Here is a 27982-nt window from a genome sequence, read left to right as displayed (position 1 = left end):
CAATATAATGATCACATGCACATTTGTTTTCTCTTTATTGTGAGTAAATGGGTGTAAAGTGGATGTGTGCGTGTGCAGGTGCGCGTTCACGTGGTGAAGAGAAGTAGTACTCAGAGACCGGAAACAAAAGGGAAGTTTCAAAGTTGACTTCAGAATAACAGCACGTGTGCTCGTGAGTGAACTGTACAACTTGTACTCAGGTCAAATCTGTTTCTGATCATTTAATCGTGCATGATCAAGAATATAAATGATATATTCTACTTGTTAAAACCTGTGATGTGTGTGTGTGTGTGTGTGTGTGTGTGTGTGTGTGTGTGTGATTTTAGATGAAAAAAAATTGGCTTTATGTTGAGATTGTAGTAAGTTTCTGTAAATGCATGTGTTTGTATGTCATTTCCTACTTTAATCAGTTTGTTCTTGGCTTCTCTCTATTACATTCCTAACATATGCAGAACTAATTTACCCGAAGTGCCACATGAAAAATGAATCCGAGACACAAGTTGACCTGCGTTTTATCCTTTCACTGAATCGGTCTTTTTATGTATTTCTTTTTAATTTCATTTATTTATATAGCACTTTTAAGAACAATTGTTACACAAAGGGCTTTACAGTAAAAACACACTAACAAATAAAGTTAATAAGTAAACAAAAAAATATTGTTTCATAAACAATATTGTTTTTCTCCATCAGGTTTATTCAAACTTCAGGTGATGTTTATAAATATACAACACCAGGTTAGTTTCCATGCAAATCTGTTGAATTTCCAGCCACTCATTGTGCTCAGAAGCAATTTTTTTACTAAGTAGGTTATCTTATTTTTGAAGTTCCTCACCGGATCCAGTCTTTATTATCTTCTCTTGCTTTTCTGGGTGGTATAAAACTAGGAGCAGCGTTGCTCCGCCTCCCACACATCAACACACACGCTGCAGGAAGGCGTTGCACACAAACTCAGAAACAACAGAAACACTCAGTAAAGTCGCGCATTTGTGGATAAAAGAAAAAGAAAATAAAAAGCTTGTTTGGATGCAGACTTTCTCTTCCAGGACTGAGGACTAAACACTCCACCGTGCATGGTAGGTTTACACTGGAATTGTTAATTGTATTATATTTTTAATGTATTTCTCAAATAATTTGGTTACTCCAAAAATGTTTTCTTTGTTTGTTTAAATATATATTTTAATTAAGTTCAGTTATTACTTACTACTGTCTATAGAACTTCGGCAGATGTTCATCTGTACGTGTGTGAGGCTGAAATCTATAATTCACATCAATTTCTTTGAAACGGAGTTAGTTCCTTTCCAAGCGTCACAACACAAACTAAATTAATCCTATTAAAAGTCAGAAAAAGGCACATTAAACGTGTTAAAAATGCACTTTAAAGTGGTGTGCAGCAAACATTGCAGCAGATAAAATCAACATGCAGAAATACCAGTTTAAAACGGACACAAAGGGGCTTTGAGAAGGTTTCAGAAATGCAACTGGAAAACTGATTATATGCCAGCCTCATATATGAAACTTTCTTCCTCTTAAAACAAAAAACCGAATCAATAACCCTGGGAGGTTCCCAGGTTAATTTTCCCGTGTGCAGCAGACATGACAGGTTGGGTGACTTCAGACACAACAAAGTGCTTCCAACTGTATGTCCTGACTCATTTCCTGCTCTGGAGTTTCAGTCCTCATTATAAATCAACTGTTTCCGTGTCACAGGCTTTAGTGTCCCTCTGATCTCCGAAAACAGGGTCAAGATAATGTTTAAATACTTCGTTTTTCAGCTGTGCTGCAGAATTGTCAACATTCAGAGGGTCTTGACTTGTTAAAGTAGCAAAAGTTTGAAAATGAACACCAGCTATTTATGAGAAAATCTGTTGGGGAAAGTGGGAAGACGCACATATTCCATGATTTAGAGCTTCAAACTGTTTCCAACTTGGGACAAGTTTGATCCTAGTTTCATGCTCTTCACCATTTCACTGTTATTTGCAACCAATTTTACCAAAAAATAGTCTATTTTCACATTTTGTCTTTGCACATTGTGATTCACAATGGGGTCACATTTTCCAAATTTCTTTTCAGTTGAATGCATCAATCCGGTGACTTGGTGCAAAACCTGGGAGTCGGAGGTAAAACTATGTGGGAAGTTTAAATGCTTTGTCATTATTTCCTCATTAAACGGCTTTAAGTCTTCTTCTGTTCACACGAGCCTAAAACTCTGTTGACTTTTAAGTTGATTGGGTTTCTTTGGAAGTACATTCATAGTGTTCGTAGTAACTTTAAGCGTCATGATATTCTCGGATCATTCGGCCTCGTCTGGTCCAACACATCTGTTGAACGCATTAGCTGCATTAATGGTAATAAATCATATAAATGGGAATATTTGTTCAATGACGTCAGACTATTTATGAGAAATGTTGGTGTGTCCGTGAGATTTTTTCAAAATTATACAAAATCACTGCTCCCGTCTGCACTTTACTGTTTATATGAGGAGACCAATCATCTCATAAGTGCAGAAATGAGCTAATGAAGAGATTTTAATGTGCATGGAAACGGGTTCATTGTTTGTCTTTACTTAAAAGAGAATTACAGACTGTGATCATGTAGTAGAAAGGGTTGAATGCGGTGAGTTCAGCCCAGAGTCGGTGAGCTTGTTCTGCTGCTTCCTAAATCATAGACAAAACAAAGAAACATAACCTTCCTCAGATCGATGCCTTCTCTGTAGCCACGGAGCAGGATTGTTTTTTGGGGGCTAAAAATGCTTTGAGAGCTTGGTTTTTTCCCCCCCTGAGATTTCCTTTTGGTTTAGAGAGGTCTCAAATGTTTGAAATTGCCGAGCTCAGTCGGTAGGGACAGTGGCAGATTTTACATCCGAGTGACGGGCCAGAACAATCCCCCACTCTATTTCCCAGCTCGTATGTGAGAGAGAGACACAGAGGGGTTCACAAGTGTTGTGTGACCTGCCCTGGGGTGCAGCAATAACATATGTGAATTCTTAAAATGAATGGCATTCCCACTCTGCCGCCACTTCTGGCTCCGCACAGAGACACTTTTCACAGATGTAATGCATTGCCAGGTCTGTTATGAGGCCGGTTTGTGTTTTTACTAAAGAAAGAAATAATATAAGCCAGAGTTTTGCTCGATTAGAATTCTGTTGCAGTGGATTCATGTGTGCAGAGTACTCTACCACTCTGCACACACTGAGTTTTAATAAGTGTATTTTCTTTTTGCCTCATGTGTTAAATGAAAGCCATGGATTTTAGAGGAGCTGATGCAATAAACCACAAATACTAGCAGCAGTGTTGCAGGATGTCATATTGAAGTTTCCTCATGTGAAATATGTTGGGGTTTTTTTTTTGGGGGGGGGGGGGTTGTCCGTTGCAGAACTACAGATTATTTGCATTGATAATTTCGCATGGCAATTATCCCTCAATCCCCTCCGACCACATCAGACGCAGTTTGACTTAACTTTTGTTGACATGGTTTTCAGCGTTTTTTCCATTTCCATGTAAATGGCCCTCCAAATGTGAAAACCATTCTGCAAAGAAAATGCAAAAACAATGATTTAAAAAAAAAATTTTTTTTTACTTGAAACATTGTGCAAACAAGAGCTTAATCATCAACAATGGCACAAATCAGAAAATAAAAATGTTAAAAACAAACAAATAAAAAAAACAATTTAAAACTTTGTATTGGAAGGGCCAGTCCAAGGGTGTGGATTTGAACCAGTCCTCATAGTTAAGAGTCTGGGGGTCGTCCTTGATGGCACAATATCATTCCAAGCTCACCTCAGTAATATCAACTGCTTTTACTGCTACAAATGTGTTCTGCACAGTGTCCGCGGGGTGTTTTGATTGTTGCTGAAATATAATGTATTTTATATTTAATCGGAGGAACAAAGCCAAGTTTGATGCAGCCTAATGTTCAGGACCTGTTGAATTCCAGAAACTCTTGAATTATTGTGTCTGAGGTTAAATGTTGACTCCTGCCTTAAACCCCCCCCCCCCCAAAAAAAAAAAACATAAATTTTAGTCTCTGATAGTCTTTAACAAAGAGCTGCATGTGCAGCTGATGAGCCGGCGCCTGAGTACATGCACTCCCATGTTTGTCCTCCAGTGTGTAACCTGCACCCTGCTTTGCTTATGCTTGAGCCAACGGACGTGAAATTTCCCTTTAGGCCACTCCCCATCTTTGGAAAATATTTACCCTCCCTCTCATGCATGCTGCCAGGTATTTTTGCCCTCCTCTGGCCTCCAGTATTAAAGCTCTAAAGGAGGCACCCCTCACCTTTTCACTGTTTATATATTGTTGAAGTAAGAGCAGGTTTCACTCAGCTGGAAGGTGAAACGTCGCTTCACACTGTTTTGACAGGAGCGTTTACCCAGAGATGGGCTCATGTGATCCATCTTTTTCAACCTTGTTTGGTTTGGAGATGAAGCCCGAGAAGTATAATCACAAGGCCGTATTTCTTCTGATATCGGGTTATCTGTTTTTCGTCAGCGACCCGTCTCCTTCATGCTGTGATCGTTGCCCTTGAGCAGTTCAAACTGGGAGTCAAGCCGCCCCCCAGTTGTTTGTCCGAGGTTTCACAAACTGTTTCCGGGAAGAACAAATATAAAGAGGGAAATTTTAGAGAAGCAAACAATCAGAACACGGCAGGAGCTTGTTGGACGGCGTGAAAACTGTCCAGTGTTTAGTTTGCCTCTGGCTTCATTTTGTCTGTTTCAGTGTTTCGTGGTTTGGTTTTTCTACACTTCTCACTGTAACTACTCATTTTGTGGTTTTTGATGCATCTCGAGTGACTTTGCACATATAAACTGATACTTACTTAACAAAAATGGTCACATTGGTGGTTAAATCTACATTTGTTCTTCACACTCGGTGTTTTTGAAATCTTCCTATCGACAGACTAAATTTAGTTTGGTGTTTTGTATTGTAAAGGGCTAATGAGGGGCTTATCTACCGGGGAAGCTACAGATCAGGGAAAACCTGTGGCAGTGTCATGACACGCTGAACAAAAACATGCTGAATCCTCGCGCGCAGCATGTTGACAAAACAAGAGGAACCGAGGTCACGCTAACCGACGGAGATTCCCTCTCAGTCCACCTTAAAGATGTAAACGATTAACGCTTAATTATATAAACAAGGCCTTTGTGTTTTTAAAGCTGATTTTGAAGAAATATTTTGGACTCTGTTGTTTACATTCCGGATTACCACATGGAGGGTTTCACACGCCGGGGCCCACGATGCTCTATTTCTATGTGCAAACGATGAATTGAATAATGGAGAAGATTCTTTGGAGTCACATTTCTAAAGTTGAATATCTTTCTGCTTGGCTTCCTTTTCTTGAGTTTTATGCACCGCTAGCCACCCAGATAGCTGTATATTGTCACCCCTTCTCCCTCTAGGAGAGGACTCGGGGGTTTGAAACGTCATGAAGAACATCAAAACTGTATTACTCTTTAATCAAAGCAGAAATGTTCTCCTTCTTGGTCTCTTTATTTGAAATATGTGACTTTGTATCACTATTTCTTAAACAAAAAATATAGGACAAGGCAGCCCCCAGACGCACAGGAAGACCAAGCCCACACTTTGAAAACCTGTGCTTGTTCCTTCCTGTCGTTGACTTTAACAGTCCACACATGACTTATTCAGTGTTGTTTTTCTATTCCACCATCAGCAGCACATTTCATCCCTGGAATACTGACGACTATGACTAAATCATAACAGGCTTTCTGTCTCTGTGAACTTCTAAGGTCTGCGTGTCGAAGAATAGAAATTTAAGCTCCTGTGTTTGTTTATCCAATCGCGGCTGTATCCACATTAATTTTCCTAATTGTTCCCAAATGTTTGCCCCTCCCCTCTACTTGTTTCTTTTGTTTTTGCTGGAACTTGACCCTTGTTACTGCGTCTTATCCTGCAGTCACTTTGTAAATGGGCCCGAGGAGCCGCTACGGCAGCAGTGATTAGATTCGCAGTTTCGTCCTGATAAGATGACAAATGTGGCTTGACTCCCATCATTAAGATATCTTAATGACTTGGAAAGCGTCCTTGCTGAGGAGCAACACAAAGTTAAATCAAAGTTGTGGATATTGCTGCAAAAATATCTTGAGTGATCCAGTTTACACGCACACTGAAAATCCTACCATTATCCAATTTCTGAAGTTATCGGATTATAGCAAACATCATAATGAGATCACTTTCAGATAATGTTTGATTATGAGAAATAAGATTAAGATTTGTCCCAATACTCCAATGTATTCATGGATGTATACCCATTTCTCTAATTCATTTTTTTTTTTTTTTACATCTGCTTATGATGAAAACCATCCTATCCTCTTCTGCTTCTAAATGTCTACTGATGAGAACTGCAGATATAATGAGGGGCAAGCTGAGGTATCACTGCATGAATGGACATTAATACAATAATTAATTTGTATTTATCATAAATTATATAATTTTCACTATACTTGAGATAAATACATGTGTATGAATGCATTATTCAGTATAGTTTGACCTCAGTGGGGGCCAGAGCGGTAAAAAGATGGCAAACGAGCTATATTTCGGCCTGGTTTTAGTTAAAAGAAGTAGGCTTGCATTAAAAACATTTTGCAGAAGTTAATTAAACTTAATTTCTTGGGGGGGGGAATGAGCCCTGTACTGCACAATCCCAGCTGTGAAATCTGACTTAAGTTTGCAAAAGTGTGTTCCCTAATTTCTGCAGTAGGTTCTCAGGAGCGTCTTTCATCTTGGGTCTTTCATGCTCTTAATAAAACAACAGAAAAATCCATCAAGTGCTGTTAATGATTCCGAGGTCCTGTTTTTACACGAGGACGGCATCGTTGCTAGTTTGGATTTCAGACTTCAGATCATGAAGCTTCCTCATTCTTGGTTTTATTTCGATGCTTCCTCCACAGTGCGTCGTGTCTGGAGAGGAATGTAATAACGTGAATGTGTGTCACGTCATTGCTTGTCACCCGATGATGATGATGACGTGTTTGCAAAAGAGAGAAAAGATGCCCTTTTCTCGCAAGCGGCTGTGATTGGCTGTGGTATTTAGTGTGGTGGCGACGGCAGCTGCACCGAAGCCTGATGTACGGAATCGCCTGCAACCTCTCCGACTCCTGCTTCTGTTTTGTTTATTTTATTTTATTTTTTTTCCCACTCGCTTTCAGCTGCAACTGTTTTCTCTCGTCTCTCTTCACCACCCATTTTCCCACTCACTCACTTTTCAGCTGTATCAACTCTCTGCAATCCCTCTGTAATCCCTCTGTGCTGTGGTGTCTTTCACAGCAAACATAAAAATAACAACAAAAAAACAAAAACATTCGCTTTTTGAGACGTTGCAATTTTTTTTCCTGCTGGACGTGGGAAATGAATAAGCAGAGTGGGATGCCAACTTAATGTGATGCATGTTTTTATTTTTCCTTTCAACAAGTACAGAGTGGAACTATTAAAACGCCAGCTTTACTTTGGGGTCCTTTTGAGAAAAATCGGTCTTTAATAACAGAATTGGTGTCGTCTGCTGTGAAGATGATCAGTTTCTCTTAAACCACTTCACATCGCCACTGTTTTCAGTCTCCTCCCCTTTTCTTCGCCGTGGTACAGTGTGTGATGGCGAGTAAGTGGGACGCCCCCTTCCCAGAGGTTGGTTGTTTCGATATTTTTAAGTACATTTCTCCTCGCTCTGCGTGATCCCTGGCCTGATTATCTCTTGACTGAGCGGCCTCGCTGTCGACTGAGCACACGTGCAGAAATTCAGAACAAAAAAAAACCAAACAAAAAAACGTGATTGGCTCAGAGATAAGTGGCGGTTTTTTCGAGTGGGAATGCTGAAGCTGTGTGGTGCTGAAGAGGTGGTGAGGAAGCACCAGGTTGTGGGTCAGGAGCTGCGTCACAGCGTTGCATAAGGGCTTATGCAGGCTGAGGGGGGGGGGGATGTGAGGTAACGAGCGTGGCGAGCCGCCGGTGCTGCGTGGGAACGCTGACGGGGTGAGAGACGCAGAGGATCTGAACCATGAGCTGTCCATCCAGAACAACCGATGATGAGGCACTTGACTCTTGATTTTTTTTTTTCCAAGTTTTTTCAATTTTTCCATTTTAGCTGAAATATTATGGAGGATATGATATTTGAAGATGCCATATTGACATAAAGTCTTACCAGCTGATTGTGGAGAACTTTGTTGAATTTTGGACTAAAGAGGACTAAAGTATGTCGAGTCAACCATGGAAACTATTGGATGGTGTGAAAGAGAGGTGGAGAGGTAGATCATGTATGCAGAGGATGGAGCTGCCAGACAGGAAAGGAGGAAGGCCATGGAAAAAGTTCCAGGAAATTGGTGGAGGAGACGGGGAAGTGGAAGGAGATGATAATGAATGGCTGTTCCCTTGGAATCATGACGGTCTTTATCTGATCATTTAGGGTACACTGTTGTACAATGTTTTGCTTTCATGAAAGGAGCAAAAGTATATGAGTGAATGTATGAATGAACAAACTTAAATGGGTCGACTTGACCAAGTTTCAGCTGGTTGTGAAGTTGTTGGTGTCTTTTCCCGTTAGCCGTCTTTACGCAGAAGAAATGGTGGGACGTTTGAGGTTTTGGCTTAATCGCTTCTGAATGAGGAACATTAGGATTCCTTAAAGTGTTCCAAGATGGAATGTGATGTTTTCCATGTGGGTCGACTTGTCATTGTCCAAATAAAGTTCACATTTTTCCCACGTCGGCATCTGTACAACTTCAGAATTTCTCTAAACTCCACGACTCTTCTGTGAATACGTTCCTGACAAACGTCCTCCTGTTTCTCCTCAAGCAGCCAACAGTCAAATACAAAGCGTACGAAGAAGTGCACCTTTGTTGTTCCACTTTCTTTATCCTCCAGTTTGACCTTTGTTCTGGGCGGGATTGACCTTCTGTCTGGTGTTGCGTTTATACGTTTCCTCGAAACTTTGGCACGTGGCTGAACACCTACATTAATAAGTGTTTGGATAGAGAACAAGCGGGAACACCACCCTGTTCCTCTATCATCTGCTGGCTTTGTGTTTATGGATTTCTCACGTGTGTCTGTGTGTTCATATGAAAGCCTGGAAAATAAGAGGCCTAAATTCTCATTACTTATTCTTCAGAACACTCCCTTTTTAAAAGATGTGCATTTACAGTGCAACCCAGTCCATTAAATGTAACCTGTTGACGCCTGCACAATGTGGCTGTAAGCTCACTCTGTGTTAATGATGGTGGCTGTTCATGAATGTATCTGGTGCATGAATACTGGGATTTTATTAATATTTACAATGGCCCTTTTTTGCTGTGATGCATTATAATGTCGCCTTTCATTAGGCTGTATGTTTGTTTAATGGTTAGAATGACAAACCGCTGTTGTGTAAACGGACATGCAAGAACAGTGAAAGATTTTTGTTTTTACTTGCGTCGTCGTGTGAACGGGGCCAAAGTTGTGACTTTCCAGTGAATGTGTGAGTGATTACACCGTGTTCATAAGTTAGCGGTAAAGAGAAAACCCTATTCACAAGCAGATAATATGTAGATTATACAAAGTGAGCTGAAAGTCAGCAAATGCATGCTCAAAAGAAAACATTTAGTTTTTTACAGGATTGCTACAGAAATCTGGGTTTTTTTTTTCCTCCTAAGGGCAAGGTCAAACATGTGACCTCTCAATCTCAGAGTTTTTCTTTTTTTTTCACCCTTCAGCCTGCAGATTAAACTGTAATCTCAATTCCCTTTCTTTTGTTATCTCTGCCTTTTTAAAAGTCCTTTAAACATCTATTTGTATGTTCACATTTGTAGTTTGGGATATGAACACACCATTTCCCAAAGTTTATTCTGCCTCAGATGCGATGAATGCTTTTCTTTCGTTCAGTTAGTCTTCCTTTCAGTGACATTTGCTGCTCGACTTGGCTGTGACCGCTCAGAAACTCGTGAATGATGTGAGAAAATCCTTGTCACTGCCAAGTGATGGATGGACATTATTCAATCGGCGAGCTCTGAATTTTGAGTGTGAAAAGGTAGAGGGAAAAGAGGCTTTATTGTTGAGCTATGGGAACACCTCTGAGCAGTTTTTAAAGGTTTTGCCATGTCAATTACGTGTTGCACGTGGTTTTCAAAATGTTGCCGTGTAAACGTGAAACTTTTCTGAAATAAATATATGCATTGATGCGTTTTCATTCACAACATCATTGTGTAAACGGGGCGCGGGGCCAATTTTCGAAGTTGTGTTCTCGGGCACGACACATTAATTTGTCTTTTGCATTAAATCATAGAAGTAAAAAGAAACGTAATTAATTTCACCACCATATCCAGGTTCTGCCCTCTGGAGATGAACTTGTCGCCATTTCCTTTTCACTGCTTTTGTGTTTTAGAAGGTGAAGAACATAATGAGAAGCTAATGATCGAGTCGCCCCTCTTCTTTCTTTGGATACCTTGTTGTTCGGTCCACCCATCAATTAGGATTATTCCTTATGGAGCAGCAGATGAGAGCAGCGTCTCTCTTCAAACAAACGCCTGTTTGTGACCTGGTGGGATCGACTGTTAAGTCGCCGAACTCGATGTATAGTCGCTGGCTTGGTGGGATTGCGGTGCGACAGTAAAGTAGCTGCCTTGGATCCGTCTGGATTGACCTACGTCACGTGTGGGAGGCTGCAGCGCTCCCATCTGTCCGTCACACCCCGACACAGCATGCAAGACGCACACGGATACTTTTCTTGGCTCTGAGTGACGCTCTTACTGTTGCATCAACCCTGCGAGGCAGTTGGTAACGTGAGTTTGAGCAAACGTCCCCAATGTAAACACGGTATTTTGATATATTGCGTGTTTAAGGACGCTTGTGCACATGTTCTGTTCCTTTGCAAAGATTTATAACTTCGGCAGTTTAACTTCATTCCCAGGGTGTTCATTGTTTGCCGTTTTGTGGATCTGTGAATGTATTTAGTGTCAAACAAGTCCCGTGCTCTGTACAGAATAAACAAGTACAACAAATAACTCTGAGAGCTTCATGTCGCAACACAAAGAGTCACATGAATGCATCATGTGCATCATGCATCATTTTCATAATTCTTGCCGGTCAGATGTTGAACTATATCTTAAAATCAAACTCGAGGAATTGTAGCTTGTATGGAGTTTCTTAGAAACATGCCCTTGGTCTTCTGTTGTCGAGTTTGTGCCGATATGATTATTAAACCATGCACACACGCCGTCTTTTTGTGTCTGCACAATGCGTTGCTCATATTTCTTCTTTCTATATTGTCAGCTGCTTTTTGTGTATCACATCATGTAATTGACAGGAAAACATGCCGCTGGCATGAGCAATATAAAGTTATAGCGTCAGTCGCTGCAACAGAACAAAAGTAAGCTTCGAAATAAAAGTCCCTTTTCTCCACACCTGGCCCTTTTCTCATGGATTTTTATCTCGAGCTGAGATATTGCATTACCAGTAATACGTCATTTTAATGAGCTGCAGCTGGACTCCGTACTTCTTTCCACATGTTGGCATTGGGCTTTTGTCATTATTGAGGTTGGGGTAGTAATTAATTCAGACTGCATGTGTGCCGTCTTCATTTTTCACTGAGGACTTGCATTTATCAGTTTCTGATAAAAGTCTCTGTCTTCACCAGCATGTCGGGTAATGTGCAATATATTTAACTTTGGTTTGGTGAACTTGGTGCTTGGTTCCGCTTCGGTCTCCCCTCTTGTTGACATGGAAAATCCCCCTCAGTCCGAACCTTCCGAAATGCGAAGCCTTTCTGCCGTGGTGACTCAGACTTTCCTCTTTTCTTTCTGACATCCATAAACACACTTGTCACATTTTAAGGTTTCCAGCTCTCTGCTGTGGTGGAAGTCTCTCTCTTGCTTATTTCTTCTGCTGAATCAACACTGTGCTATTTTTTTTTTCTTCTTTCTTTCCATTTTTCCTCCTTTCAGTCCCGGGGAACAGAGCGACGGCGTGAAAATGAAGATCCCCTCATCAGCGTGAGCTCCTGCGATGCTCAACAGACCTGTAATTGCTTTTCTAAGGAAGCTAAGGACAGGGTGTCATTGACAGGTAAGATATTAACTGTCCGCTGATATGGAAAGCAGGATTCAATGCCTTCTTGTCTGACCTTGATTATGCAGCCTTGTCATAACATCGATTCAAAAGTTGAGACGAAGATTTTTCTTAACTGAAGCAATTTCTCATCCAGATTGTGAATTGGCATCACAGTGCTGTGTACTTCCTGCTTCCTGTGGACGACAACACGAGTTTGCAACAGATTTTAATCATCCATCTTGTATTGATGTGATTACGACGGTGAATCTACTTGGCACATCGTCGGTGTGGTTTAGTCGGGTCAACACCGCCATCCCATTTGTGTGGATTAATTAGTGGACCTGTATGTAGTGGATCGAGGAAGGTCTTGTTGTTCTTAATTTGTGTCTTAAACTGGTGAGTCACCCTGTGGCTGCCGCTAATTCGTCTCTGTAGATTTAATCTAAGGTGGATTGCTTTGGAGGTAAGTGACCTCGCTGATGCTAGTTTTAGCTGCAGCGTCCAGTGGGAGCGGTGTCCCCGTGCCGAGGCAGCGTGGACACTGATGGATGGCCTAGCTTTCAGTCGGTTTCTGCTCCCAGGCGTGAGCCGTTGTTATGAAAATATAGAAGGAAACGGGCTGAAAGGACCGCCGAGAGATGGCCGCTGGGCTTGTGATGGATGACGACCTGCTGGGGGATCGGCTGTAGATGGAGACGCAGTAAAAGTGAAGCCTCTCAGGAGCCACTTTCAATCTTCACCAGAGAACCGGCAACGTTTTGTGCATCTCTGGAGGATGACCCAGAGAACCAGCAGACACATGTACCCAATATCACAGCGAAAGCCACACGCCATTAAAGTTCCAGCTTCGACGAATGATTACAGCTTCCTTCTCGGTTTTTCCCCTGGCAATCCTGCAGGCGAAGCCGCGGACTCGTCATCTTCTCCTGCTCCTTCGGTTTGTAAATCAGCTCCCTCAAAAGGCGCTGAGTCATGTTGTGTGCCCCCACCCCCCCTGCCCATAAACAGAGGTGGTGTTAATGGTGGCATTCACCGAGGTGATTTGCAGCCTGCGTCTTTATTCCGGCGCTGGTGGCCTCCGGGCTGCTGATTGATGGTGTTTGTCATCCACTCTTGGACTCAAGCTGGGAGCTGCTGCTGTTGCTTTGGCTGCGGCCCAATGGCCTCCGCCAGTGACACGTTCAGTGCGTCCTCCGGATCGCCCATCGAGACGCCATGGAGAGTAACCTTGAACTCCCTCCCCGGCACGGCGTCTCGCTGCCTGAAGGACAAACTCTGTGTCTAAAAGTGTGACCCAATTCTGTGAGTTGCGGGAAGAAAAGGACAGAAGTGTGTGTGTGTGTGTGTGTGTGTGTGTGTGTGTGTGTGTGTGTGTGTGTGTGTGTGTGTGTGTGTGTGTGTGTGTGTGTGTGTGTGTGTGTGTGTGTGTGTGTGTGTGTGTGTGTGTGTGTGTGTGTGTGTGTGTGTGTGTGTGTGTGTGTGTGTGTGTGTGTGTGTGTGTGTGTGTGTGTGGCGACAGCGGGGCATAGCCTACTTCTTGTACCCTACTTTACCCCCTCTCTTCATCTGGGAGCCGAGCAGAGGAGCTCTCCTCACTGCATCGTCTCTTCCTGCTGTTTTTCCCATTTCTTTTGACCATATTGGGGGGGAGGGGGGTGTTAGTCAAGGAAAAGACTGAATAATGTTACCGTTACATCTCGTAGGAGTGGGTTAGGGTTAGATATGGTTGGATTGTTATTACAGTAACTGTCAACTATAAAACTACCAAATTCCCAGAAGAATATGCACCGGGCGTCGTGACACTCTGGAGGAATTATGGTTCTTATTGTCCATCTCCTGAGCATGTGCAGAAGAGCTGTTTACTATAGCACGAAACGCATAATTTTTGGTCGTCTACACGACGACTTTGACGGAGCGTTTTCAAAAAGTAGTGTTTTCAGTCACTTCAAGCCATGTCCACCAGGTATAAAATAGTTGATGCGTTCAATCGACTTTTTAATTAGTTAATTGCACAATTCTTTTAATCAATCCCTCTTTTCTTTCATGGCAGTCTTTTGCAATGTGTCTATTTTCCCCTGATGACCTATATCGGCAATGAATTTGTGATGTATTGTGCAATCTTAGGAAATACAAACCTTATTTCAGGCATCAAACCAAAAAAACCCTTAACTTCAGGAGGAGACCTTAGGACTCACTCCTGCAGCAAATTAACCCTTTAATACTCCAATAAAACTGAACGACCTGCACAGCATCAAACAGTAAAGTGACACTGCGAAGCCGTTAGAAGCTAAAGAGACAAGTGGGGCTCTGAGTTGCTTGTGGATGAGTTCAGAGGATCACATTGCTCCATGTTTGGTTGTATGAAAGAAATGTTCTTAACTTCTATATTTGTTTCAACGAGCTCATGTCCTTAAATCACACTGGCTGTAAAAGAAGCTGTAATTAGTAATAACAGTGTTATATAATCCCATCGTTCCCATCGGGTGTTGATCTAATAACAGGATGGCCGATTGTGATCCTGAAGCACTTTTGTACGTATGAATAGCTCTCAAGCTGCTGTCATGTAAATCTGGAGGTGGTGTGGGATGTTTTTGGGGGATTTTCAGTGTGGAGTTTGCATGTTCCCTCTGTGTATATGTGATGAACTGGATGGATTTGATGTATTTTAAAGGTGTCAAAAATCGCGTGCTACTCGTTGACCGTCTTAATGTGATGAATGAGCATTTTGCCTTTTTGAGCTCCAGAAATGAACTAATCAAAGGTTTCCCTCAGAGTGAAAGCTAATTTTTAATTAATCAATTCATCTCTAATTAAAAAAACTTTTTTTTTTTCAAAGTCCTAAGCAGGAGGGCAGTAGGATCGTGATGTGTTGGATTAAATTTTAGTCTTATTTCAGTTGAATTCTCATCCACACTTCAGACGTCTCAGTTTTTGAGAAACAAAAAAGCTGAAAACCTTTTCTTCTTAACTTGGGGAGATGTTAATCTTTCTGCGTTTCCCCTTCCTTTTAACAGCCTCGTCTGTTTGAAAGGGGCCAAATGATCTTTAAGTGACAGCTCGCCTTTCCTCTACCTTCCTTTTTATTGCCAGACAAAGGCAGCAGAGGACTTTCCAGAGAGGAGTTTTGTTGGTCAAAGGAAATGGCAGAGGAGGAGTAACTGTCAGAAAGAGGCTGGACTGTGCTGAGGAGGAGGAGGAAGGAAGAAGGGGAGGGGACTGTGCTCTCATTCACATTGGCGGCATTTGGCTTCTTCTGGTACAGAGAAGTTTTGGTCAGAAACTGAGCCAAACGTCCAGCAGAGCAGGAGCAGAGTGTTTGAGCTGCAGGAGCTGGACACACACACACACACACACACACACACACACACACACACACACACACACACACACACACACACACACACACACACACCCCACAGCAGCAATGCAGGAATCTGACTGGGGTAAGAAAACGGAGCAGAAAAGAGTCAATTACTTAGGAAGATTGATAATTATTATGTTTTATTCACTGTTTTGTGATGTGTGGATTTAGTTGTTTTTTGTTTAAGTTACATTTTAAGCTCTCGATCACCAAATTTGTGACCATCTTTACCATAGATCAGTGGTGTCAAACGTAAGGCCCACAAGATGATCCAATCCAGCCGAAAGTTTTTTAAACAAATGTCTTAATAGTAATGGACATGACACAAAACTGAGGCCAGAGCTGAGATATCGCTGTTGCTGCCATGAAAAATGTCAAAACAGCTTTAAAGACATGCTGCCAGGTTGAGCCTGTAAAAACACCCACTATAGTTTTTGTTTTTTTACCTTTCGCTGTATTTTACACCAGAAGGTTTCATAAAATGAAACTTTGTGTTGAGATTGTCATCATTTTCAGTCATAATTGTTTGTTATTGCTAAAGATTTTGAAATTTTCATGGTGTATACTCTGCACCACAGCAGAGAAAAAACTTTCAAGTTTAAATTTAAACATTATTGTTATGACACCATTTTACTGGTCTGACCCACTGGAGATGATGCCCCTGAACTCAAACATGTTTTACACCCCTGCCATAAAAGTAATTGTACTGTTGTATGTTGCTCTTTTGTTCATGTTTGTTGAGAGAAAAGACGAGTCGCGAGATGAAGACTTGAATTCAAGTGCATGCGTGTGTGAATAGAAGCGTCGACTCTCTTTCAGTTCAGTATAATCATTGGCGGCATTCAGACCAACCTGCACGTCCCGCTCTGGAATTCGAGCAATTGAAAGTTAGAGTTGTCTATTTACATGCTTAAACGTATGCCCACATGCAAATATCTGACCGTTATCTGTGCATATGTGGCATTATTCATACACATTTCAATGCATACATGTAAAATACGGAATGTGACGGTATCGGCATACATGTGTCTGTAGGGATAATGCAAACTTCTTAAAATAACAACTTCCTAAACGTGTAATATTATTTAAATGTATCCATGATGGCAATAGTTAATTCTCGTGTTCTTCCAGCTGCTGCAGACCGATTTTAAAAGTGAGATTCTTTGAAAAAAGTGCTCGTCGAAGTAATTTGCTGTAAAATGTTTAAAAAATTCCGTTTGTTCTTTGCTGACATTTCATCCCCCTTTAGATTTACACCTTCAGATGGAGAAAAAGTGCACTCTCCAGTCTGTTATGAATGAGTGCACACTGAATGAGCATGCAAATAATTGCAGTTGATGGTTTTGTTGTGAATATTAACATTTGGCATGATGGATCGTCCTCAGGTGATGAATATCTTTATCACAGTTGTCCCCTTTGCTCCGGTTTTCCACGGTGGTGGGGGAGAGAAATAAGGGGGGGGGGCACAGGAAAAAAAGAGAGTGGGATTCAGACGTTTGGGCTCGGGGAGATGAAAAGTGGAGGAGGGGGATCCCCACACTCATTTGTTTGTTCCCTCATGCAAGACGCTCCCTGCTGAAAACTGAGGCGCTTCCTTTCATTCGGTCCCTTTTCTTTCTTTTTGTGTCCCCGAGTAAATCCGCAGACGATAGCCGGGACACTCACACAGCTTTTCTTTGCCGGTCCCTGCACTTCACCTGGCGTGGGGGGGGGGGGGGGGGTAGTATTTTTAGCTCTCACCTCTGAGGCTGTGTGTTTATGGCGTGGCGCTAACAAAGAGGGATTTAGTGCAGGGCTCTTTCAGTTTGTCTCAAAGCAGGTTTGTGTGACGTTGCAGGGCCAAGGAGCTGTAGATACTGTTTCTGTGTAAATGGCTTTTATACTCTTTGCTTCTCCAGTTGCCAGTGTGAGAGTCGGTCCAGCCCTGCGTAATAAAATATGAAGCTGAGACATAAGCGACCCGACTGTCCGCGTTCAGACTCGGGACTGCAGACTCTTGTTTCACATTTTGTCTTCAGTAAAGATTTTGCAGAGCGACACGTCAGCAGGATTTCTTTGAAATGCATTGATCCCCATGTATTGATTTTTTTTCTCATCTCCGCCAGGCTCTCGATTCACCGCAGAAATGAGTTGCAGCAGTGCATTTGTGAAGCTGGGAACTTAAAAATACCCATTTCTGAGTTAAAGACAAGAATCAGCAAACATACCATCAACCTCACATAATTTGAAGATCGTCATCATCTGCATAAAGAGAAACTTCTGTTCTCATGAAATGCAATGCAAATTGATTGAAAAATTCCCACTTTTTCAAAACTTAACAAGTGTTTTCTGTTTTCACTTGAACGTTGTCATGAGCTAAATTAACTTCACGTAATGGTTTTCGAGTGTGGGACAAGTTTTCTTTGGATTTGGTCGGACAACAGCCGGATCTTTATGCGCCTCTTCGTAGTGGATCAAAACGCAAAATAGAGGAGAAAAATTAGCCGGGATTGTTTGTGCTTTTCTTCAGTGTTTTATGTTAATTGGGCTCTGCAGCGCCAACTAGTGGCAGCTTGGCAATCAAGCAGCCTTGTGCAGTCATTTGTTTGAATAGGCTAATATTTCTAATGCCGACTAACGACGAAACAAACTCATTAGTTTACCTACTAATCTCCCTTTTGGCACTTCGGCTATTTAAAGTACCTCTCACAAAGTGTGTGATGTTTATTTGTATAATAGAAATAAATGGGTATAATTTTTTGATTAATGGCTCTGAGATATGTGACTTCATTTAAATCTGTAAAAAAAAAAAAAGAAGAAATGTACAAAGTCTTTGGTGCTGTCATTTCATTCTTAAAAACTGCATCAGGTCCATATTTTCCCGGTGCCTCTTCCTTTGTGCTCCGTCTGTACAAATAATTCAATAAAACTGTCGGTGCCGAGGGCCGGGGGATAAAATCCTAAAGCCTTGTTGTGACAGCCGCTCTCCGAGGTTCGCTGCTGCAAAGCAAAAGCCCTGACGCGGAAGAAACATTGCGCTCCTCCGAACATTGCCTGGTAAATGATGAGACATCAGAAAAAAAAAAAGGTGGCTGAAGAGTTTCCCTGACCACACTGCTGGTGTTGTTTAGTCTTCCCTCTCCTGATCTGCAGCTCCACACATTCCTGCTGCTGGAGGAGGGAGCGACTCGGCGAGGGCATTAAAACCTTCTGAGGGCCGTCTCGGACAAAAAAACAGTCTGCTCATAGTCAGAATCAGCTGACGCTATGAGGAGGGGAGAAATTCTACCGCTGTGCACTGTGCCGTGGCTGTATGCGTGGGAAACGAAAAGTTCTTCCTATATCTTAGTCTTGAACTGACTTGTTCTTCAGTTTTCTTTTGCTTGACGGGTATATTTGGGAATTGGATTTGCTTTTAGGTTTTTCTTTTCATTGTCTGTTTAGGAAGTTTTCACGCATCTTTTCTTGAATGTTCATGGAGTTGTTGTAATCACAAGTGAAACATCTCGATCTGCTTCTGACATCTCTTCACTTCATCTTGACCTTGAGTGCGCGTGTGAGTTCAAATCCCATTTGTCAAAGAAGGTTCCAATCATTTGCTGTAGTGACCCTGTGAAAGACTGTCAACAAGTTTGTGACGCGTGTCTTAACTGGCATTTTAGACAATCTAAGCATTTAAGTGCTTTTCATTCACCCACCCCCCGCCAAATCCATCCGTCCATCATTGCTTGTTAAAGTTAATTTATCTTCCATTAAGCTAACTGGGAGTGTATGGGTGCCTCTCGAGCTATTGAGCGACAGAAGGCTATGAGATGCCTCGGTATGGGTCCCGCCCTCCCCATCGGCCCTCTGACCTCCTCCAGTATTTGAGGCCATTGTCGCCATGACAACACAAGGGGAAATTGGAAGGGGGGGGGGGGACTTCAATTAAGTGGAGCCTGGAAAGATTACAGCTCGAGAGGATTCTGGAGGCCACAAATGATGCGTTTTCAATAAAAAAATGGCCACAGTTTGATGGTGAGCCATAGTTTGAACTCTTACTGCATCAATTTCTTATCTGAATAATATCCTTTGGGGTAGTAAATGCAGCAAAATGGATGTTTAACTCACTCAGAGACGATGATGTAATGCATTATGGGATCATTTCTCTCTTTATGTGGCGAGAAATGTCCCAGGTAACATCCCTGCTGAATTTTAAATCCCAATTTCTTGAAATGTTTTGTGCCACAGTCTCTCTGTGGATATAACTTGTGCACTGCAGCTGAGAAATGGCTGTTACCTGACGTCGTGGATGATAAAAGCGGCAAGATGTCATATTCCAGTGCACGTCTGTGGTAAAAATATTCACCCATCATCTTCAATGCTGCTTCATTTAGTGCTCGCTGACTCAAGGAAAATACATGAACATTGCTGAAATTGCTGCTTTTGACCATCATCCACAGGTTCTGTATTCTCAACCTAAAGAACCGTAGTCAACAGTTTTTATTCCCACTGATATCCGTTGGCACAATTAGCCTCATCCGCCTCATTCCAGCTGGATTATGTGTAATAAATATTGTCAGACTAATTAGCTTTGCTCGGAGAGAAATCGCACACTATTAATCCAAACGGCTCTGCTTGTTACACCACATGCTGCTCCTGCTGCCGTTCACCGTTACTTCAATGATGTAGTGCAATGATAAAGGTGCATCATGTACAAATTAAAAATTACGCTTTAGTGATGATTCATGCCCATCTGCACGTTTGTTATTTCAGATGCAACTGTTGACAAAGGTTCTTTTGCTGTATTAGAGTGGCTGGACATTGCAGTGGCTCATTACACCACACCGCCTTCTGGTTGAAAGTGGTATTACGATTCATGATGCACTATGTCGACACGTTTAGATGTTGGCTTCCAAAAATATCGCTGCAGCAGAAGACAAAAGGAGTCATGGAATATTTACTGTTGGTTGTGTCTTTCATCTGTAACTCCACCACAAAGTACATTTCCAATCACTGCATGCAATTTCCACACTTTTAACGAATAATGACTCAAATTTTTGTTCAAGTGTCGGTCTGTACAAAGGATAAACTAACAAACCTTTAAAGAAATAATACATTTGTAAAATGTGGCCAGAAGTATCAATAAAATTCTAATCTCGCCTATAATGCTTAAACAAAAGTTGTTTATCCTTAACAGAGAAGTAAGGAGATTAAACGCAGGTAGAATCCAGGGCATGTGTCCTTTAGCCTTTTTGATATTGTGTCTCTTTGAGTTATTTTTAACGTGTGACTTGTCATGAGTCCAACAACAGTAGTACTTGTTCTTTTTATTATATTCAGTCACTCGAATATATCTGCCAATCGAAATCCAGCCACCGTTTGTATCGCATTCTACGATTCAGTCAAGTTTCTACAATGAGAGACCGACCACCACACACAGTCACACTCGCACTCATAATTGATTCGAGTCACTGCTTTTTGGACTGTGGGAGGAAACCAGTGTTTTTACTATTAAGTCGAAAGCCCTTTGTAGGAGTTTTGTCGTGTTTCTTTGTATTTATCCAGTTTTTGACAACATACTGTGGAACAGATTTGTCTTAGTCACTCATAATGAGCCTAAGCAGGGATCAGCCAGATTTCAAGGGCGCTAATTAACATGCAGTAATCACCGTCAAGTCGCTGTAGTAGCCTCGAAGGCTCCCAGTAAACTTGGCAGAGTGGGAAATGACTTGGCATGGCTCTGTCCTGGCTGCCGCAGTCTCCAAATGGTGTCTGGCCGCCGCCGCTCCTGCCGTCTCTCCTTTCACCTTATTAGCCACCTTCCCTGCTAATCCCAGACACGGACCGCGTTATCCCTGAAGTTTTATCGTCTTTGGTGTGTCAACAGGTGGGATGAGAGGGTTGGAGAGCAGGTGAGAACAAGAGGGCAAAGTCTCAGTCGTTCTCCTGTACTGTGGGACTGTTGCAGTCTTGTCATGCTTTGCACGTCACGCCACTCTGACATTTCCAGAAACTCAAGAAACGACACACCTGCTGTGAGAAAATCCCTGATGTTTTCAGAGCAGAACAGGCTCCGCTGTTGGTTTTTGTTGTTGCTGCTCGGTGACCTCATCACCATGCGTCCTTTCGACCATTGTTCTCCACGCTGAACGATTCAGCGGTCACGGGACAAACTGTTGATATCACAGTCTAAGTGTTTGTCTCGTAAAATGTCAACATTTGCCGGCAGTCCTGTGACAGTCGGCAAGTAACGACGTAAGTCTACGTGTATTTATAGCTGCATATTTGTGGCGCCATTAGATTGTAAAGATATCGGTGTGTTGGAGTTGTTGTTCTCGTCTGTGCTCGGAGATGTTATCCAGTTCTGAACTTTTATTGGCTGTGATGGCTGATGAGATGTGTGGAGACAGTCGCCTTTGTTGCTGTCAGGGGAAAATGCCAGCATGTTACAAGCCATTTTATATCTGAAACGAAAAGACAGCCCTCCCTTGTCTCAGCCTCATGCCTCCTAAGCCTCAAGCCTTGTTTGTGCTGCTTGAATGGGTTCAATGAAAGGGCCGTCCTGCTTCTCTGTGTGTGTGTCTGTGTGTGTGTGTGTGTGTGTGGGCCACGGCCGTCTTGAGAGGGATATTTTGTATCCTTCAATCTACTGTATATCATCTCTGTTTGTGCTCCTGTCACAGTGACTGTGTACTTTTCTCTTTCGCTGAGGAATTCTTTGAAAGCTCTCTTCTTCTGCAAGGGTCATCATACTGTTACGCCCTCACACTCCTGTGCACACGCGCCTAAAACACTGTCGTCCTACACATCTCGTACTCATTATCTGTTTGATTACAAAAATGCAGCAATAATAGAATTACAAGCATTCAGAAGTAGTTCATCATGTCTTTTTTTTTCAGTATTTTGAGTTTTAATAGCTTAGAAAAAAATAAATAATGAAAAGCCGTTACTGAACATTATGACAATTTTATGAAACCATTTAGTTAAAAACAAAATGATGCAATTTAATGGGATTTTGGCGTTAAAACAATACATTACAGCAGTAAGTCTTCACATTAGCTACTGAAAAGCAACCTCGATTTGACAAGAACGTTCAAATATTTCTTACTTGTTTTGGGTTGTTTTTTTTTAATTGCAGATCTAAAAATAAAAGCTTGGCTTTGATCTTTGGAGATCTGTTTTGTTGATTAATTTCAGTGTGTACGTGAAAACATGGATCATGTATTTGATGTGTGACTTTAAACTTGACTTGGAACTGTTTTTAAGGACTGGGACCTGTTATTCGAGATTTAGGAAGTGACTTGGACCTGTTGTTGAGGACTTGAGAAATGACTCGGACTGGTCCAGAACCACTTAAGAAGAGACTTGGACCTGTCGTCAAGCTGTAGCTTGAAGCATTTCTCTGAGTCTCACGGGGTTTTTGTTCTCTTGCAGAGCGAATCGCCCCGCTGAGCTGCCGCCATGGCCCTGGTTCAGGCTCTGCCCATCTCTGCTGAGCCCCACAACCCCAGCTTCAGTGGAGGAGCTCGCAGAAGGCACCAATCCGGCCCTTCGCCTCCCCTCAACCCGCCACTGCCCACCACCACTCTGGATCCTATGGGATCCGTCGGGAGCCTCATCAGCACCCGTCCCGGTTTCTACCAGGACCGCCGCTCCGCCGTCGAGTCGGGGACTCGTGGCCACTGGCCCGCCCCTGCTTCCTCTTGCCTGGGCTCCGACTCGCCCCAGGATCCATTACTGCAGAGCATCCCGCCACTGAAGAATCAAAACTCCACAGCGTCCAGCAGGGGGCTGGAGAAGGACGGCGGGAACGGGAACTACGCCTATCTGAACCAGGATTATGTGGGCGATTGGAACGACAACCATGTGACACCCGGCAGCCCGAATTGCGAGGCGGACGAGACTAAAGAGGGGCTGGGTTTGAATGGGAACGTTGGGGGGCCTCCTCCAAAACTCATCCCCGTGTCGGGAAAACTAGAGAAGGTGAGTCGGATCAATACTTTCAGTTTCTGTTATCTGGGGGGGTTTATCAACATTTTTAAGAACAAAAAAGTCAATATAGGAAACCGTATTCACGGCAGTTCAACCAGGTGTTAAATGCAATGATTCACTGGAGGTTTATTGGACTTGATCAATAAAACACACGAAACGTCACCATTGTCTGCAGGGACTCTGATCATATTTCAACATCAATTCATGGAGAAAACTAGATTTCCAAAAGTCACGTTTTCTTGTCGGCGTGTATCAATAAATCGTGCTATTTGGGTAAATTAAATAGAAAAAACGTGCTCATTAGGATTATTTTGAATGTTGCTGAAAGACATTGTATTTTTGGTTGTTCTGTTTCGGATGATTATAATTCTGGTTTGTACACTATACTGCAACGCCTAGTGTATTTTGTAAACGAACAATTAGTTCATAACAACTGTGAACGTGTATTTTCCATTTCCTGTGGTTCCGTCAACATCATCCGCTTTTGTACTCCTTGACCAGAACATGGAGAAAACAGTGCTGCGACCCACTGCCTTCAAACCAGTCATTCCGAAAAGCCGCACGTCCATGCAGTATCTCTCCCCTCGCCATTGTGCCAACATCACCGAAAGCCAAAACAACTTGAACTTGTTGAGCCCGGCGCACAGAGACGTGTCGCCCTCCTGCTCTGAGAGACGCAGCTCGTACAGCAGTGGGCGGAACGTCGGCGGCGGCAGCGGCAGCCAGTCCTGCTCGCTGTCCGACTCGGGACGCTACTCCCTCTCCAGCCTGCCGCCCTACAGCGGCGCCAGCTACAGCCTGGCGTCCGGGGAGGCGGGTGCGGGACACGTGGAGCCAACAAAGAGCGCTCCTCTGGTCAGCACGCACGGACACTCCAACTCGGACAGCGGGCGCTCGTCCTCCAGTAAAAGCACGGGCTCGGGGTCGATAAGCGGGCGCGGACAGCCGCTGTCGGACAGCGGGTCCAGCGGGCGCTCTCCCGGCCCGGCGGAGGGGTACGAAGGCGTGGTGAGGGACCTGGAGGACAAGCTGAGGGAGAGAGAGCTGGAGCTGCAGCAGCTCAGAGACAACCTGGACGAAAACGAAGCTGCAATCTGTCAGGTGGGGGTGAAGAAAGAAAAAAAAAAAAAAATCATCCAGAGGATTTTATTTTGAAGAAGACCTGACGGCATTTGACCCGTTTGTGCTCCTGCTTTTCGGTCTCGTCTTGTAGGTTTATGAGGAGAAACAGAAGCGCTTTGAGCTGGAACTGGAGGAGCTGCGGCAGAGCTGTGCCACCAGGATGCAGTCCGCCTCACAGAAAGCCCAGCGTGCACAGCAGGTGCTTCAGCTGCAGGTTCGATGCCCGCGGCAGACGGCTGCACCCCCTATGCCACGCCAGTCATCTACAGAAATGACCGTTGAATTGTGTGAATGCAGGTCTACCAGCTGCAGCAGGAGAAGAAGAAGCTGCAGGAAGACTTTTCTCAGCTTCTGAAGGAGAGAGAGCAGCTGGAGGAGCGATGCACTTCTTATGAGCACGAGAAGATCCAACTGGGGCCTCGGCTGGAGGAGACCAAGTGGGAGGTGAGCGGGCGTTTCTGACCTCTTTAGACTTAATTTACTGGCCGTACCACAGTTTTAACTGAAGATACTTCAATACATTATTATTTCTATTGCAGTAACGTTGGGCTCATTCTTTGAGGTTTGATTTGACTGTTTATATTAAAGCTTTTTTCAGAAAATGTCAATGATACTATGATTACATTTACCTGCTTTTTCTTCATTTGCTCTTTACATACGGTTGACAGACACGGCGTCCCCCAGGAGAGCTGGAGGAAGTTGAGGGGGACGGAGATGCGTGTTGCATTAAGCTGTATGCTTCTCTCTTCTCTCAGGTCTGTCAGAAGTCGGGAGAAATCTCTTTGTTGAAGCAGCAGCTGAAGGAGGTGCAGGGGGAGCTGGCTCAGCGTGTCGGGGAGATCGTCTCGCTGCGGGGTCAACTCAGGGACACCCGCGGCGAGCTGACCAACGCCCAGGTGCAGCTCCAGGAGGCCCACGGCACGACGCGCACCCGCACCCTGGAGCTGGAGGTGTGCGAGAACGAGCTGCAGCGGCGCAAGAGCGAGGCGGAGCTGCTCCGGGAGAAGGTGGGACGCCTCGAGGGCGAGCTCTCTCACCTCAGAGACGCCCTGGCCAATCAGGGCCCCGGGAACAGGCAGTGTCAGGTGTTCCCCGAGGACGAGGAGCGCCTGCTGGCCTACGAGAGCGACGAGGCGAAGGCCCAGCGGCAGGGCGGCGGCGGCGAGGCGCCGCAGAGCATGAAGGTGCAGATGGACCGGATGAGATCGGAGCTGGCCTTCGAGCGGCAGCGGGCCGAGGAGCAGATGGGCAGCTTCGAGGAGGAGCGCAAGATATGGCAGGAGGAGAAGGACAAGGTGATCCGCTACCAGAAGCAGCTGCAGCAGAACTACGTGCAGATGTACCGCAGGAACCGAGAGCTGGAGCAGCTCCTGCAGGAGCTCAGTCTCGAACTGGAGAGCCGAGAGGATGACGAAGGCAGCGGCAACGAGATCAACTTTGACGAGATTGCTGCGACAGAAATTTGACCCTCTCTTCTTTTTTTTTTCTTGCACTACTGTCAACAAATTATATTTCCCTCCGAATATACCACAGATTTTTGCTGTCTTGATTAAAAAAAACCCCAACAAAAAACATGACAACTATCCACATGTTCCACACATTTCAAAACCTGCATCCACGCTCTAAAAGTCTCCCTTAAATTTCAGTTCATCCACTGTTCTCACACCTCGGTCCTCGTCGTTAATGTCTGTTAGTGTTTGCGCTGACCGGACTTCCACAGAAGTTCATGGGAACCTCTATTGCATGTAAATATCCCCTCATGACTCTGCCCCCCCTGCTGGCTTTAGCATTTCACTCCCACTCCCCCCGTTTGCAGTCGGCTGTCATCAGTTCGCTCCATTTGGAAGAAGCCCACGCTGTTGTCAGATGACGGCGAACGTGGGAAACCACACGTTCGGCATGTCGTGATTGGAAGGAGTGAATCAGAGCGAGGCGCAGATGACGGGGTGACGTGAAGCGAATCGTTTGCTCGGAGCTCCTCTGACCTTTCTCTAAGCGGCAAAACCTCATTATCCAAACGCATAAGGCACAAAAATGACTAATTTTGTTTTTCTCCCCACTTTTCTGATATTGGCTAAATGGTTATCATTTATCCTTTACGTGTGGAGTTATGTTATGTTCCCCCTTTGAGCGTCATCTGTGTTTGTGGTTTTCTGTCAAACTGTACAGGGTGTGAGCTCAGATGGATGTTTATTAGTTAAAACCATGAGTACTTTAATTTCCTGGATACTGTGGAAATTTCAGTTTGTGCCAAAACATACCAGTTAAGTGGTTCATTGCAGAGTTTGGGCAACACGGCAACATTTCTATATCTCATCACTGAAATCTGGATCTTTTGCACTGACTGATGTTTTGGTGTTAAGTAAACTACTTTTTTTTTTTTTTTAACTAACCTTTGAAGCATAGGAACTGTTTCATGTAGATTTACTTCCCTGTACAACAGAAGAAGAGTTTTTGTTCCTGTTACTGCTGATTGAATAACTGTAAATAACAGTCACTCATTATAAACGTGTAAAGTTTTCTCCCAGAGATATCTCCCCATCTCCCGATAGACAAACATAGCCACTGTGAATAGACCAAAGCAATGTTGGCACACGTTATACTTTGCTTCGACGGACACGACGCCTGTATTTTATCCCTCTGTGTGTGTGTGTTGTTTCTTCTGGTTGCACAGTATAATTTTTCTATATCACAATATTTGTATGAAGACATTAAAATGTATATTTTCACGCTGTTCATATGTTTAACAAACCTTTTGAGGTTTTAATAAAAAAATTAAATAAAATACAAACTCCTACAGTTGTGTTGTTTGATTAAGAATGGCCGCTGAATGAAACTTTATAGCGTTTAAACCTCTTCTTCCTGGGACCTTTTATCAAAAAGGTTGGATACAATGTGGACAGAAAATGAGTACAAGTATTTCAGTGCTTTTATTTTTAAACTTTTCCCTCATTAAAGAAGTCGAATCTACTTTTTTTACTCAAGTATCACTACCGAAATTGAGGATCTGACACTTTTGTCACCTTGGCCCCCCTTTTCCATGAGATGGACCTCCGTGCGTTAACAATATCACGATCAGCAGCTTCCTTCAGAGGGAGCTCAGTCTGCCCCCTTGAGGTCAAATCTGTAACTTCCACACCTGCTTTAATTTGTTATACATTATTTCGGGACTTGACATCATAAAAAAAAAATGTAAACTTGAAAGTATTATGCACTAATCTGGGTTTATTCAACACAAAATGTAAAAAGAGGATAATAAAAAGAGAATAATGGACAGGCACCTGCTCCTGGGTTAATTAAGGCACAAGGAGCAACATTTTCTCTCACAATTTCTCGATATACACACACAAAAAAAAAGCCATTGTGAAAGTTTTATTCCATTTCTTCTGTTGTTCAATACTTATTTTGTCCTTTGACCTGCTTCCAGTCACTGTGGTCCCTCGTTTCTCTCAATTTTAAGACAAAATGGCAAAAGGACACACCTGGCCTGTGTCTTGAGCTGCTAATAAACCGCGGGTCATG

The 27982-nt window shown here is 43.3% G+C and overlaps 1 protein-coding gene across 3 annotated transcripts; it reads left to right on the top strand.

Annotated features, from left to right (window-relative positions):
• Positions 1 to 952: 952 nt before the first annotated feature.
• On the top strand, positions 953 to 27220 carry LOC308145845 (leucine zipper putative tumor suppressor 2 homolog). 3 transcript variants are annotated; one of them, XM_080517425.1, is made up of 7 exons: positions 953 to 1073; positions 11919 to 12039; positions 22781 to 23329; positions 23840 to 24439; positions 24552 to 24659; positions 24758 to 24904; positions 25216 to 27220. In XM_080517425.1, the coding sequence occupies exons 3-7, from the start codon at positions 22808 to 22810 to the stop codon at positions 25924 to 25926; spliced, it is 2088 nt and encodes a 695-aa protein (XP_080373551.1). In that variant the 5' UTR covers positions 953 to 1073; positions 11919 to 12039; positions 22781 to 22807; the 3' UTR covers positions 25927 to 27220. The 3 variants fall into 3 exon arrangements, with proteins under 3 accessions (XP_080373551.1, XP_080373549.1, XP_080373550.1); XM_080517423.1 differs by having other exon boundaries at positions 24552 to 24674; XM_080517424.1 differs by lacking the exon at positions 11919 to 12039 and having other exon boundaries at positions 959 to 1073; positions 24552 to 24674.
• The last annotated feature ends 762 nt before the right edge of the window (positions 27221 to 27982 follow it).

The sequence above is a fragment of the Blennius ocellaris genome, assembly GCF_963422515.1.
Source record: "Blennius ocellaris genome assembly, chromosome: 21".
NCBI lineage: Eukaryota > Metazoa > Chordata > Actinopteri > Blenniiformes > Blenniidae > Blennius > Blennius ocellaris.
Note: the sequence above shows the minus strand (reverse complement) of the source record. Positions and strands in the feature narration are given on the sequence as shown.